Here is a 15448-nt window from a genome sequence, read left to right on the forward strand (position 1 = left end):
GTGTGGTGAAGATTATTTTCCTCATGCTTGTCTTTACGAGGCTTTTGCCATCTTAATTGGTATCCCTCGTCTTGATGAGGCTTTCATCTTCTATCTTCACCACGGGTTGTCACAAGCATAGGTTCTTTATATGCTTATTAGTAAGCTTGTGAACCCATTTGCTAGTTGTGTGTGGGAATGATAGGCCTTGCACCGTGTGCCTCATTCTTTCAAGACTATGTTGATGCTTAATGCTCATCCTATTTTTAGTCTTCTCAAGTGCTTCGCCATGACTCACACACATCATTTTGGTTGAGCCTATTCTTAAGTTGCCTCTTTTACTTGTTGCTCAACCATGTGCTTGTTGCAAGCGCTAGGCTTTGTTTCCTATATGCTCACTTGCACTGGATGTAAGTTTCTATTGATTTTGGGGGAGCTATGATCCTATTTTGTGCACTTTGTATCCAAATACAAATATTCTTATGTGTGCACAAATCATGGGGAGCTTCTCTAGCTTATTTAGAACACTCCTTTGCTCATATCATAATATCCTTCATTCATGTGGCTCATAGGATCTTTGGTCTAGTTGGTTCAATTGATATCATTTGATTGCTTGCTTCAATTAGTATCTTTTGATTGCTCGATTGCTTGTTTCTCTCTTTGTTATGTCTTTGTGGCATATCACTCTTTTGCAATCTTTGGGCCTCAATATAGTTTGTCTTCCTCCAAGTATTTACCATTGGATATGTGTATTGCATTCCACTCTATTTTTGAGAGATACACAATTTATGGAGGAACACTCTTTATATTGGCCTTCTAAGCTTTTCACCCATTTTGGCAATCGATGCCAATGGGGGAGGAGTTTCAGAGAGTTTTGTGGAGAAGTCTTCTGAGTTTTCTCCTTGCTTTGGTTTTGGTTCCTAAGCATTTGCATCCCATTCTCATGCATCATTGGTTGTTGCATTGCATGGTGATGCATAACTCCTTGTATAAACTCTCTTGAAAGTGATTGTCATCAATTACCAAAATGGGGGAGATTGAAAGAACATGCGGTGCCCCCATGTTTGGTTTTGGTAATTGATGACAATCTCTATGGACTAATGGTTGCCTTGAGTTATATCTGAAGGTTTTGTCCATAGGCTTTTCTTGAAGTCCATGTGTTGGTTTCAAGGAGTTTATGAGTTTGACCAAGGTGTTATTAAGGAATTATCCAAAGATTGGTCATGTGAGTGTTGAGCTTATTGCAAGCATGTCTTGAAGAATAAGATTGTGTGATCATTCATGTCCACCTTCAAGACATCATCCAAATGAAGAGAGTTGGAAAGATTCAACACACAAAGCGCACAAGATGTATCGAGGGATCAAGTGATCCCATGGTATGGTAAGCATTGTCCATTACGCTTTGTGTGCTAGCCCATGGTCTTCGTGAGAGTTCTTTGTGGGGTTAGGTTACGGTGTGCAAGTTCAAGTGATGTATCACGAAGAGATCAAGTGCTTGAAGCTTGCCGTCCATTGTGGTGACAATGGACTTGTGAAGATCAGCGGAAGAGTGGCTCACCCATAGTGGAGTATGGGGGGCAATCAACTAGTCTTCATCGAGCCAACGCAATCAAGAAAGGTGGTCCATCTTGAGGAGGAGTAGATCGTCATCATCTAGCTCAAGTGGATTTTGTGCAAGTCAAAGGTTTGCCCTTGATAGGTTTTCTATTTTACCGGTCTCATGGTAGTTGTGCGAGACTGATTTATAGGATCGATTGCCGTACTATCAAGGGGGGCTCTCGATGAGTTGCTTGATCGTATCGTTCGTAGAGAGCTCAAACCATTGCATCCTTGCATCATCTTTATTGGTTCTTGTTTGGTTCTTCTCCTTGTGAGATTTGGAGCTTTTGGTCATCTTGATGACAAGCTTGAGTTCATCGAAAACGGAGTTTGCATGCGTCTTCTATGATGTTTTCGGTGTTGGAGGTTTTACCGGTCTTATCCAAGGAAGGGTTCTCACCATTTTATTTTGGGCCTTTTCTCATTTTCTTATTATTGGTATTTCTATCAAGATTGTGTTAGCCCTTGTCGCTAGCTTTCCAACAAACTTGGTTTCGTCGAATTCGGAGTCCGAATGAAGAAGTTGTGGTAGTTTTGGTGTTCTGAAAAGGCTGCAGCGGTACTACCGCGCGTAGGAGCGGAAGTAATTTTTTACTACTGCCCTTGGGAGTGGTACTACCGCTTGGAGCAGTACTACCGCGGCTACTTCCGTGGCTACTTCCGCTCAGGACCAAAATCTCGTCACAAGTCCAGCGGTGGTAGGCACGGATGTAATTTTTTAGTACCGCTCGCAAGCAGTAGTACCGCTATCCTTAGCAGTAGTACCGCTACCCCTAGCGGTAGTAACATGATGTCAAGCGGTACTACCGCTCGGTGCGGGCTATGAGCATAACGGTTGGATTTTTCCCCACCTATAAAAGGGGGTCTTCTTCCCCATTGAACCTCATCCTTTGAGCTCGTGTTCTTCCCCCATTGTTGACCTTCTTCGAGCTTGCTAACTCTCAATCCCTCCATGGATTCTTGCTAGTTCTTGAGGGAAAAGAAAGAGGAGATCTAGATCCACGTTTCCACCAATCACTTTCTCCTCTAAGTGAGGGGAACCCCTTGGATCTAGATCTTGGAGTTCTTCGTGTTCTTCTTTCGTTCTTCCTCTCATTTTCCTCCCTAGCATTAGTTGCTTTGGTGGGATTTGGGAGAGAAGGACTTGGGAACTCCGTGTACCCTTGCCATTGCATTTGGTGCATCAGTTTGAGTTCTCCACGTGATACGTGGAAGTTACAAGTTGAGAAGCTTATTACTCTTGGGTGCTTTGTGCCCTTGAGCTTGTTCATCTTGGGTGCTTGGGCGCCCTAGACGGTTGGTGGTGTTCGGAGCTCAACCATTGTGGTGTAAAGCTCCGGGCAAGCGTCGGGGTCTCCAATTAGGTTGTGGAGATCGCCCCGAGCAATTTGACGGGTACTGGTGACCGCCTCCAAGGGTTGCCAAAGTGTACGGGTTCGGTGACCGCCCCCAAGGGTCGCCTTTTGTACGGGTTCGGTGACCGCCCTCAAGGTTTCCTTAGTGGAATCACGACATCTTGCATTGTGCAAGGGCGTGAGGAGATTACGGTGGCCCTAGTGGCTTCTTGGGAGCATTGTGCCTCCACACCGCTCCAAACGGAGATTAGCATCCGCAAGGGTGTGAACTTCGGGATACATCATCGTCTCCGCGTGCCTCGGTTATCTCTTACCCGAGCCCCTTTACTTATGCACTTTACTTTGTGATAGCCATATTGTTCTTTGTCATATATCTTGCTATCACATAGTTGCTTATCTTGCTTAGCATAAGTTGTTGGTGCACATAGGTGAGCCTAGTTGTTGTAGGTTTTGTGCTTGACAAATTAACCGCTAGGTTTATTCCGCATTTGTTCAAACCTGTACCGTAATTATTTTAAAACGCCTATTCACCCCCCCCCCCCTCTAGGCGACATCCTCGATCTTTCACCGTCGGATCAGCAACGCGAGGACTGTCGTCGGCCGGCAACTTGCCCTTGGTGTCCACGGGTGTTGCAGCACTCTTGCAGTTGTCCATGGCAGCCCGCTCGAGCACGTCCTCGGCGTACTGCTCTTGCGAGAGGAAGAAGCCAACACTGGTACGCGTCACGCGCATGCCGAGGAAGTATTGTAGGGGGTCGAGGTCCTTCATAGCGAACTCGCCGGTGAGCTTGGCGATGATGCGATGAAGGAGACTGACACTGGACGCAGTAAGGACGATGTCGTCCACGTAGAGCAAGAGGAAGGCAGCATCGGCGCCATGGATGAACGTGAAGAGCGAACTGTCGGAGCGCGTGGGCGCGAACCCAATAGTGGCGAGGAAGACGGCGAACCGAAGAAACCACGCCCGCGGCGCCTGCTTCAAGCCATACAAGGACTTGGAAAGGCGGCAGACGTGGTCAGGGTGAGCAGCATTGACAAAGCCGGCGGGTTGGAGGCAAAACACCTCCTCCTCAAGCGTGCCGTGGAGGAAGGCATTCTTGACATCCAACTGGTGGACGGGCCACGCGCGGGACGCGGCGAGCGTGAGGACGACACGAATCGTGGCGGGCTTCACCACCGGAGAGAACGTCTCACCGTAGTCGATGCCGGCGCATTGACGAAAACCGCGGACGACCCACCACGCCTTGTAGGCGTTCCAGCGAGCCATCGGAGCGGGTTTTGTGGCGGAAAACCCACTTCCTAGAGATGATGTTGGCGCGCGGCGGGCGAGGCACGATCTCCCAAGTGTGGTTGCTGACGAGAGCCGCGAACTCCCCGCGCATGGCAGCAAGCCAGTTGGGGTCGCGGACGGCGGCGTGCACCGAGCGAGGCAGTGGCGAGATGGCCTTAGAGGGTGCTGTAGACGCGATGTGGACGTAGTCGTCGCCGTAGCATGTGCTGGGGCAGAACACACCAGCGCGGGCGTGCGTGACGATCCGGCGAGCAGCAGGGCGCGTGGTCGTGGATGACGAAGTAGACCCCTCGGATGTAGGAGCAACGACCGAGCTTGAGGAAGCAGACCGCTCGGACGTGGAGAGCGTGGCACCACTCGATGAGGGAGCAGCGGTGCTTCCTGAGAGCCGCGAGCGCGCGCTCGAGGAAGTCGAAGAAGAGCTGCCCGACAGTGAGCTAGTGGACGATGGTGAACCGTGCGCAGGGGCGTGTTGGGGTGACAAGCCGGGGCCGCCCAAGGGCGATCCAATGAAGGCGCTCAGGTCCGATGGCGCCGGTGGACTAGCGCTAGGAGCATCGCCACCAGAAGGGGTACAAACCTGCATAGGAGCGGGAACAAGCCGAGGCGCAGGTGGAGCGGCGGGGTTAGGAGGGTGGCGAGCTGAAAACAGAAAAATGTCCTCATCGAAGCGAACATGACGGGAGGTGATGACACGGCAAGATGCAAGGTTGTAGCATCGGTAACCACGGTGGTCAGGTGGGTAGCCAAGAAAAACGCACTCGACGGAGCAGTGATCAAGCTTATGGCGAGAGGTGGAGGTGGCGTTAGGAAAACAGCGGCAACCAAACACGCGGAGGAGAGTGTAATCCGGTGCGACGCCGAGGAGGAGCTCATGTGGTGTGCGTGGCGAACTGGCGTGGCACGGTTTGCAGTTCATGAGGAACGTGGCGACGCCCAGGGCTTCGGCCCAGAAGCGCGACGGCATGGATGCGTGGAAGTGAAGCGCACGAGTGCTGTCATTGAGCGTGCGGAGAGTGCGCTCGGCGCACCCGTTTTGTTGGCTAGTGTAGGGACAGGAGAGGCGAAGTTCAGTACCGTGAGTGGTGAAGAAAGAGCGAACAGCAAGATTGTCAAACTCGCGGCCGTTGTCGATCTGAAGAGCAAGGATGGGCGCTCGAACTGTGTCTGTACGTAGGCATAAAACGCAACAAGTATGGGAAGAACATCAGATTTATGACGCAAAGGAAAGGTCCAGACATAGCGAGTGCAATCATCGATGAGTACTAGATAGAACTGAAAACCAGACACGCTTACAACAGACAAAGTCCAAACATCTAAGTGAAGCAACTGAAAAGGGAAAAAACTACGATGATGTGATGCTTGAAACGGAAGACGCGTGTGTTTGCGGAGACGACACACAGTACATGTGTGTGGGGCGGACGACTGACAGGTGAAGGGGAGGAGCTCCATAGCCTGACGGAGCGCGGCATGTCCTGGATGACCCAAGCGTTGGTGCCAGAGATCAACAGAGGCCACGCCGGCGAAGTGGTGCGGCGAGGACGTGGGTGAGCTAGGAGTGACGCGGTACAGATCGCCATCCGAGTTACATGGAGAATCACCAGGCGGGTGCGGAGGTCCTTCACAGAGAAGCCAAACATGTCAAATTCAACAGAAACAGGGTTCTCACGAGTAAGCTGACGAACAGACAACAGGCTAGTTATAAGTTTGGGAGAGAGAAGGACATTGCGAAGTTGGAGGGGAGAAGAAGAGGTGATGGGCGATGTGGGTAATCGGAAGGCGAGAGCCGTCGCCCACTATGATATGGGAGGGGGAGGGGGAGGGAAAAACTGCACGGAGGTTACTAGAGTTCGACGTCATGTGGGTAGTGGCGCCGGAGTCGAGGTACCAGTCAGAGGTACTGGCCGGCGCGCCGGACGAGGCCGAGGCGCTCTGGAGAGCAGTGTGCAGCGGCCCCATGTCCCACGGCTGGGGCGGAGCGGGCGCAGTGCTGGAGCTGGCGCCCGGAGAGCCATAGTAGTACCCAGGCGGGGGTGCAGTGTAGCCGTACGGGGCGTACGCAACTTGGTGTTGAGCCAGGAGAGCCTGCTGCGGAGGAGTGCCAGGCCGCGGGCCGAGAACGCCCGCACCAGGGGCACGCCAGGCCATCGGCCAAGCTTGTACCATGCCGGTCCAAGAGTTGGCTCCGGGTGCAGGGCCGGGGAACGCCGGCCGACGAGGAGCCGGAGTCGGGCTTTTGAGGAAGACTGCGCCGGGGCCTTGCCAGCGCGGCGGCGACCGCCGCCACGCCCACGACCCGCACCGGACGTCGCGTCTGAGCTCGGTGTAGGAGCCGGTGCAGGGGCTGGGGGCGGCGGTGGTGAGCGCGTGGCGACGAGCGCATGAGCAGTGTGCTGGCGAGCCGCCTGCTCCGCACGGTGCTCCTCAAGGAGCAAGAAGGAACGGGCCTGCAGAAACGTGGGCAGCGGAGTACGGGAAGTGATATGAGGTATAGCACCGTGATACTGCCGCCCAAGGCCACACAGCATGTTGAACAACTGCTGGGTCTCGGTGACAGGCTGGCCGAGATCGCGCAGCTGATCGGCGAAGGACTTGAGGCGTGTGCAGTATTGCATGATCGTCAGGTCGCCCTGGACGAGAGCGTGGTACTCAGCATCGAGGTAGACCGCGCGGGAGAGCTGGTTGTCGTGGAAGATGCTCGTAACCGCGGCCCACACCGTAGCAGCGGTGTCCTCTGGCTGCATGACGGCGTCGAGCAGCTCCCGTGAGATGGTGGCGTAGAGCCAGTGCACGACGCAGTGGTCGATCATCGTCCAGTCTGGGTCGCGTGGAGGCCCGGCAGCCTCGATGGTGAGGTGATCACGGACGCCGAACATGCCGACGACGGTGAGGAAGAAAACACCGCCACTGGGAGAAGTTGCCAGCATGGAGGTCGAGGACGACCGGAACGTGATGATGGATGTCAATCGTCTGCAGAACTGAGGCAGGGAAGGCATGGAGCGGGGCCGCCGCGGCGACCGCAGCAGCGGGTGCAGCAGGGGGAAGCCCCGTACCGAGAACACTGACGGCCGCAGGGGCAGCAGGGAGATCACGGTCAGCAGCAGCGTCGCCATCATGGGAGGAAGTGGGGGAGAGGACGGGGTTGGAGTCCATGGGAGCGGAAGCGAATGGGTTATGCATGAACTGGTCGTCTGATACCATGAAAGGAGAGAAGAGGATCCAACACAGCTTTTCCATTCATCGGGTGCCAGTTATATACAAGTTACAGAGGGCACGTACTGCACGTACGTGAGGTGGTGATCGTGTGTGTTGACCCTGAGAGCACACACACACGCACACTTATGCTAAACTAACCACTGATGCATTCACTAGTCTAAGGGGGTGTTTGGTTCATGGACTTTTTAGTCCCAGAGACTAGAAAAAGTCCCTAGAAACCAAACGGGGGGGACTTTTTCTATAGAGACTAAAAAAAGACTCTACTAGAGAGTCTTTTTTGATTAGTCCCTGGGACTAGAAAAAGTCCTAGGACTTCTGAACCAAACACCCCCTAACAGTCTGGACACGCGATGCGCAGGCCGGTGGCATCCCCGTTTGGCACCCACGCCACAGTGATGGGCGCAATGTCGTCCATGACTTCACGCCCGACGTGAGGGCTGAGAGGCCGTGCCCGCCGTTGTGGATCAGCATCGCCATGTAGGCCCTCAGCTGGGAGTAAATCACTGAAAACCACCACATTTATAGGTAGGATAACGGTATGGAGTCTGACTTCTACTTAACGTGCCACGCATCCTCACCAAAACAGAAGTTTGTCACCATGTCCATCAAAGCCGGTATGGTCTTGGGCTTGATCTTCCCCACGTCTCTAATGAGGGGCTCATCCGACAGGCCATGCTTGAAAGTAGTGATGCGCTCGGAGTCATCACAATCGATGATCTCATTTTTCTACTTAGGGCCATATAATAAATGTTGGCTATAAATTTGTACATTTTTCACACTTTTTTTCCTATTTCTTCATATGTATTGTATGTTTCCCAGCAGCACGTGTAGAGGTAGACGCTTGCATAAGATCCCACTTCCTTTATTTTTTCATGTATCTCTCTTCCAGTTAGGAAAAAAGTGCCAGGTAAGCTGGCTACAACCCTACTATTCTACTTGCTCTTAGCGCTCCTGTTGCCTGCAACTTGCGTTCCACCACCACCACCCAGTCGGTCTGACCAATTGCGATGTTCGTGGCTTCTGATTTCTTCCATCTCTCCAAAGAAAAACTCACCGGCAACATGCAGTTTCCACGTTAATCCAATCTATTTTCATATAGACCAATCAATCATTCGACTCATCTTCCTCTAGGCCAACAAACCATGACCTTCAAACCTCGCAACCATAGTTCATGATACCTTTTGTTAGAAATCCTAGTCGAATAGTCGACATATCAAGGACCAAGCAATTACATGCACGAGGAACGACACCGAGATTTGTTAAGAAGGTTCACTGATATGTGTACTTCACGCTAGCTCCTTGTTGACATTGCTACAATATAGCCCGTCGGACGCCCGGGCGCCGACACATGCCGCGGGCTTCCCCTGCATACATTTGCTAGTATGTTGCATATGTTACAACATGTGTCTACTCCTAGATTGTATAGAAGGCCTGGATACAAGTGTCCTACTCGAACACTACTTTGTGCCCTATCTACATGTAGAACAACTCCATGTTCAACTGTAACCTATCTTGTACACAATATTTGGCACAATTCCAACACAGTGGGTGAGGCTTGTGGCACTGAGTGTGTGCAACCACGGCTTTCAGATGACAAAGCATGTGAGATCGTCAAAGGGGCCGACACGTCGGGCGATCTTGTTCATTCCTTCCGTCATCTCATAGGAGATGTTGAGGGTGCAATAGGAGGACGAGAAAGTTTATGCGCAATGATACGTCCATTTTGCATCATGTTTACCAACTGTTATATTTATAATATTTTTATGCATAATAATGCCTTTTGAAATATTTATAATTCATTTTCTCTCATAATATGCAAGGTTCACATAAAGAGGGAGAAATCCGGCAGCTGGATATCTGAATCCGAAAAAGCTATGCCAGGCCACCTATTCTGCACAACTTCAAATGAGCTGAAACTTCACGAGGAATTTTTATGGAATAAATACGAAACATTGGAGCAAATTACTACTGGAGGGGGCCACCTGGTGAGCACAAGACACCAGGGTGTGCCAGGCCCCCCAGGTGCACCCTAGTGGGTTGTGCTCAGCCCATCCCACCTCCGGTGCCCATCTTCTGGTATATACGTCATTTTGACCTAGAAAAAATGAGTAGAGGACTTTCGGGACGGAGCGCCACCGTCTCGAGGCGGAACTTGGGCAAGAGCACTTTTGCCCTTCGGCGGAGCGATTCCGCCGGGGGATCACCTCTTGTGTCCGGTGGGGGCTCCCGTATGCGTGGATGGCAAGTATATGTATCCGGATATATTATTCCTTTCTGTAAAATCGACTTTGTACAACCCTAAGCCCCTCCGGTGTCTATATAAACCGGAGGGTAGATCGGAGGCAGGATCACAACATTGCTAGGCTAGCTAATCTAGGGTTAGCCAATTTGATCTTGTGGTAGATCAACTCTTGTAACCCCTATACCCTCGAATATAATCAAGCTGGAGCATGGTTTTACCTCCATCAAGAGGGCCCAAACCTGGGTAAACACTGTGTCCTTTTTTCATAGTTACTATTGGTCCTCAGACATACAGCTTGGGCCCCCCTACCCGAGATCTGCCGGTTTTCACACCGACAGCAACCTTGCAATAAAAGAGAAAACATAGATAAAATAGTACATGGTTAAACATACATGACACATGCGCATTTTCTCTAAATGTGATGCAATGCATGTACCATGGAGGGCATTGAAAAATTTCGGAGCCGGCGGTTGGCTCTCGCACGTGGCTTAATTTGCTTTTAGGATGCAGACACGCGTTTAACCAAAGATGGGTGCGAGGAGAGATAAAATAGGTTATAGCGTAAAAATTGTAGGAAAAAGTAATGGGTGAGGTATATTGTTGGACCCATGGGTTAGCCAATAAGCTGCTGGAGCATTGTTTTTCCCCAACTTTGATTTTTAGGGATAGGTAATGACTGCTAGGTATGCTAATTATTTTGAAGAAAGGCACCCAAAGGGCATGTTAGATGTGATAATTATCAAGGAAAGTAGCTAGTAGAATCGAAAGACAACTAGGCCAGTAAAAATAAAATTACTTCGAAGATCATACTACCTTTCTTCTTCCTCCGATCGATTGCCGCACACCGGAGATTGAGAATCAGACTAAATCAATAGTAAAGGAAAGGGACACCTGCAAGAGCCGTCACCTTACCAAGCATTAAATACCACAATAGTCACTCGCCACTTGAAGCAAGATCTAGAAGTCGCTAAAAACATCGGTTGAATCATCACCCCATGCAATACATGTCTGCAATCCATCACCACCGGTGCAGAGACTTGGAGACACCGGATCATACCAGGGTACAACGAGGGAGAGTCGTCAAAGTTGTTGTACCAATAGCAAGCCAATTATTCTCCTTGATAAACACACTAACTGCCAAGATCCGTAGAGAGCGAATTGATCTAGAGACCACAAATTACCACAAGCCTTTCGTCGGCGCCGAATCAGATGTCGTCATCATAGGGAGAGGTCAGAGAGACCTTAATCCAATGCATATCTTTGCCTCGTCAGTGTTGCTAGGGAAACAAGACCTAAGAAAAGGAAAAAATGAAATGAACGGTCCCCACTCCTCTTGCCTCCGATGAGGATGTTGAACAGAGGAGAGGAGGGAGTCCGAGGCGGCAGCGTGGAGGAGACCTTTTGCAGCGGCAGCTAGGTGACTGTTGGAGATGTCCGTGTTGACCAATATCCATCTTTGCTACTTCTCAATTCAATAAAATAAATCTTCACCACTTTAATAAGATAAATAGATACCCTCAATAAAAAAGATAGATAGATAGAGAGAGAGAGAAAGAGATTGATAAATAGATAGATTTAATCAGCCATATCTTTCTAGGCATACATACAAAGTATTAATTGCTACATATAATATAAAATTGCTATATTTTTTGAGGATATCTATTTATCAATCAAAACCGGGACTATGAATTCGGGACTAAAGGAAAGATCCTTTAGTCCCGGTTGTCACAACCGGGAGTAAAAGGTCCTCATATTGCCTCGCGCGCAGCTTACCACCCCACCTACACAGCACATGTGACTCCTGCATGGGATGCTTTCCTTTTGAACTAGTCTATGGAGGACCTTTAGTCCAGGTTGGTGTTATCAACCGGGACTAAATTAAGATAGACCATTTAGTCTGGGTTGGTGTTATCAACCGGGACTAAAGGTCCTCTGACGCCCATGAAACTTGAACCTGGACTAATGCTAGTGTGTTTATCAAGGTCCTTTTTCTACTAGTGTGACCAATATCCATCTTTGCTACTTCTCAATTCAATAAAATAGATCTCCACCACTTTAATAAGATAAATAGATACCCTCAATAAAAAAGATAGATATATAGATAGATAGATAGAGAGGTTGATAAATAGATAGATTTAATCAGCCATATTTTTTAGGCATACATACAAATTATTAATTTCTACATATAATATAAAATTGCTATATTTTTTGAGGATATCTATTTGTCAATCAGCCCAAGTCATTCTAGGCCAAGGATTTCTCCTTCTCCCCACGGCCAATACTTTTTTGAGGATATCTATTTATTCATGGGAACGGCTAGCCTCAGTTACACCGTGGGGAGAAGGAGAAATCATTGGCCGAGAATGACTTGGCTATAATCCCGGCGTGGAGCCTGAGCTCGTTGCCGTTGCGGCGGACGTCTCGAACGCTGATAAACAGAATAAAGATCTTCACCTTCACGCCCTCAAGGCCCTTGATCAAGCCGTTCTGGATCTTCCCGGCGATCCGGCTGCTGTAGTGGATGTTCTGCCCGGCGATGCGGATTTTGCAGTGTCTAGGGAGGTGTACCTCAAAGGAACCATCTGGCCGGAGCTCATAGCCCTGCACGCCCTCTGGGAGGATGCCGGGTGGGAAGCCATACCGCCCTAGCATTTCATACGCGGTTGGCATGCTTCTTGAGTTCCGGTCGTCGGCTGCTGGGACAAGGCTCGCGGCCCGGGTGGTGGCTGTGGCTGCGAGAAGGACGGCAACCATTGCCATGACCAAGGGGATAGAATGCTTCGCCATTGCGATTGGGGTGTTTGGGCTATCGGGTGGACAACTAATGCTTTGTAGATATATTTTTGTGGGAGCACACAGTGATGCTCCCTATGTATAGAGATAGATCTAGACAGTACTTGGATTAATACTCCATCCGTTCCGCAGTATAGCAAATACCCACGTATATATATACCATCATGTACCCAAATCAAAAGTCATTAGGAGAAGTATCTATATCTAAATACGCTCCACTTCATTGATTCATGATAACCTTCATGTGAATACAATTAATGTTTGGAAGCTGAAGGAGCCAAAGATTGCGTCCAACAAGAATATCTAGAGCCAATTTAAGCTGGTTGTAATGGAGAGTATCATATAATAATATCATGCATATGATAGTAGTGTATAATATTATTTTTTTGAATATATTAGTATATGATACTACCTCCCTAATGCATAGTATTATATATTAGTACTCCCTCCGTCCGAAAATACTCGTCGGAGGGATGGATGTATCTAGACGTATTTTTGTTCTAGATGCATCCATTTTCATCCATTTTTACGACAAGTATTTCCGGACGGAGGGAGTATTATATAGTATATCATTTATTTTTTTATGGGGTAACATAGCATTTATTATGATACGGTATCATGATATGATACTCAAACCCTCTCTTTCTTCATTTAAATCTATGACAACTCATCAAAATTGCCTACTCTCTCCGTTTATAAATATTTGTCTTTCTAGACATTTCAACAAGTGATTACATATGGAGTAAAATGAGTGAATCTACACTATAAGATATGTCTACATACATCCGTATGTGGTAGTCATTTAAAATGTCTAGAAAAACAAATATTTAGGAACGGAGGGAGTACTATCTATGATACTGGAGTACCATTACAACCAGCCTTAGCGAGGCTATGGGTCTCGATATTTGACTCCCTTCCCTCCAAGATGAAATAACAGGATTGGAAGTCTGCCAATGACGCCTTGATTTCTTTTACGAAACTTGCATAGGTCCCTCCTCCCGTTGCTGAATTGATGTCCTCGATGACCTGCTTACAATGTGGCGGAGGTCCAGACTTCCGCAAATCTCCCATCGGCTTATGAACGGTTTGCCAGAATTCGGACACCTGAACATGTCCGGCGAGGTTTGCAACACAGCGTGGATAGAAAATAATGTCTGGACACCGTGGCCTGGACATTTATGGGCTGTTTGGGGTAGCCCATGGGAGATGCCCTAAAATAAAAGTCAATGGACTCTCCCCACGGAAAAAAAGAAGTTAACAGGCGCTTCCACGGGCCTTTGATAGGTTTGTAGGCAACATTTTGGCATGCCGGCATTTGACAACTTTAAAAGTTGCCAGTTTTTTACCACTTTTGAGAGATCGGCAAAGTAAGTTGGTAGCCGAATTTTTAGTTGCTAAAATGTTGGATAACCGTCCTTGATTCTCTCTGCACGGTACAGGCCTACGGTTTGGGTCTTTAAAAACCAGAGCAACTGTCGGTCGATCAACGTATCCACTGATGCCGTAGAAAAACACAAAGTGTTAGACATTGATCTTCAGCTGTGGTTATAATTTCAGACGTACTACTATTCCATATACAATATATACAATCTGTAAGGTACGATGGGTTCTGCTGCTGAACGAGCGGCTTCGGTGGCGTGTGCTACGGCACGAGTGCCAACAACCTGCCGCCGGCGAGCACCGTCGTCGGCATGCTCCGCGAGAACGGCTTCAGCTCGGTCCGCCTCTACGTGCCGCACGGCGAAGCGCTGGCCGCGCTTGCTGGCACCAGCATCAGCGTCACTGTCGGCATGGCCAACGACCTGGTTCCGACCTGGCCGCCAGCGCGTGGGGGGCGGCCGCGTGGGTCCGTGCCAATATCGAGGCCCACCCGGGCGTCTCCTTCCGGTACCTCATCGTGGGCAACGAGGTGGCTGGTAGCGACACGAGGTACCTTGTCCCGGCCATGGAGAACGTGCACGGCGCGCTGGCCGCGGCCGGCCTGTGAGATGCCGTAAGGGTCTGGTCACGACGGCCATATCTCGGGCCACCATTGCCATCCACGTCCCGCCATCGGCGGGCGAGTTCGCTGACGAATCCAAAGTCCAAACAGTTTCTGCTCCCCGTGCTGCAACTCCTGGAGCGCACCGGCGTGCCGCTCCTCGCCAACCTGTACCCGTACTTCGCCTACAAATACAAGGCCGCCGGCGTGCAGGTTAGTTATTTTGTACATTTGTTCATATTTTCAAAACATTAAATAACTTCAAAAAACAAAAGCAAGTTTTTTTTTTCAAAAAAATACACATATCAAAAATATAATATCAAAATCATATATTCAGTAAAACATTAATAATGCATTTGAAAAATATTAATCATGTAAAGAAAATGTTGTTGGTTTATAAATAAATGTACACTGTGTATGAAGAAAAGCAGACATCGAAACATATATTTGAAAAAAATTGTTAATCTTATCTTTTAAAAATATTTATGCAGTGTATAATAAATTTTATATAGTTTAAAAAAACTGTTAATATCATTCAAAAACATATTTCAACCTGTATTTGAAAATTGTTTAAATGTATTGAACATAAGTTTAAAAACATGTGTTTAGAAGAATGTTTATCCTGTACTTGAGTTTAGCGTGCATAAAGAATAGTTGAGGTGCATATGAAAAATGTACAACGTTTATTAAAAAATTAGATCTTAAAAGATATATACTTAAAAATTATCACATATTTGAAAAATGTTTCACGTCCCAAAAATGTTTACTGATATATAAAAAATGTACATAGCATCTGAAATAGTAGACATTAAATATATATCTGAAAAATGTAAATCATGTATTTGAAATTGTACAATATGTATAAAAAATCTTGCTGTTTTATAAAAAAAAAAGGTTCAATCCATATGACAATTTGTAGACATAAAAACCTCTTCATCCTATATTTGAAAAATGTTAAAAAGTGTTCCTGAAAAATAAACCAAATAAAATAA

General features: G+C 48.2%; 1 protein-coding gene and 1 pseudogene across 1 annotated transcript; one reads left to right on the plus strand and one right to left on the minus strand.

The window, feature by feature from the left end:
- Positions 1-11900: 11900 nt before the first annotated feature.
- Positions 11901-12538, minus strand: LOC123066568 (uncharacterized). The gene has a single exon (XM_044489623.1). It carries the CDS (start codon positions 12467-12469, stop codon positions 12005-12007), a length of 465 nt encoding a protein of 154 aa, XP_044345558.1. The 5' UTR covers positions 12470-12538; the 3' UTR covers positions 11901-12004.
- A 1242-nt stretch (positions 12539-13780) lies between these two features.
- Positions 13781-15448, plus strand: part of LOC123067907 (lichenase-2-like) — a 12186-nt pseudogene continuing 10518 nt past the window's right edge.

This window comes from Triticum aestivum, chromosome 3B (assembly GCF_018294505.1).
Source record: "Triticum aestivum cultivar Chinese Spring chromosome 3B, IWGSC CS RefSeq v2.1, whole genome shotgun sequence".
Taxonomy (NCBI): Eukaryota; Viridiplantae; Streptophyta; class Magnoliopsida; order Poales; family Poaceae; genus Triticum; species Triticum aestivum.

Bases quoted from the DNA above. Each gene is read 5' to 3' on its own strand.
- LOC123066568 (XM_044489623.1), bottom strand. From the start codon at position 12,469: ATGGCGAAGCATTCTATCCCCTTGGTCATGGCAATGGTTGCCGTCCTT.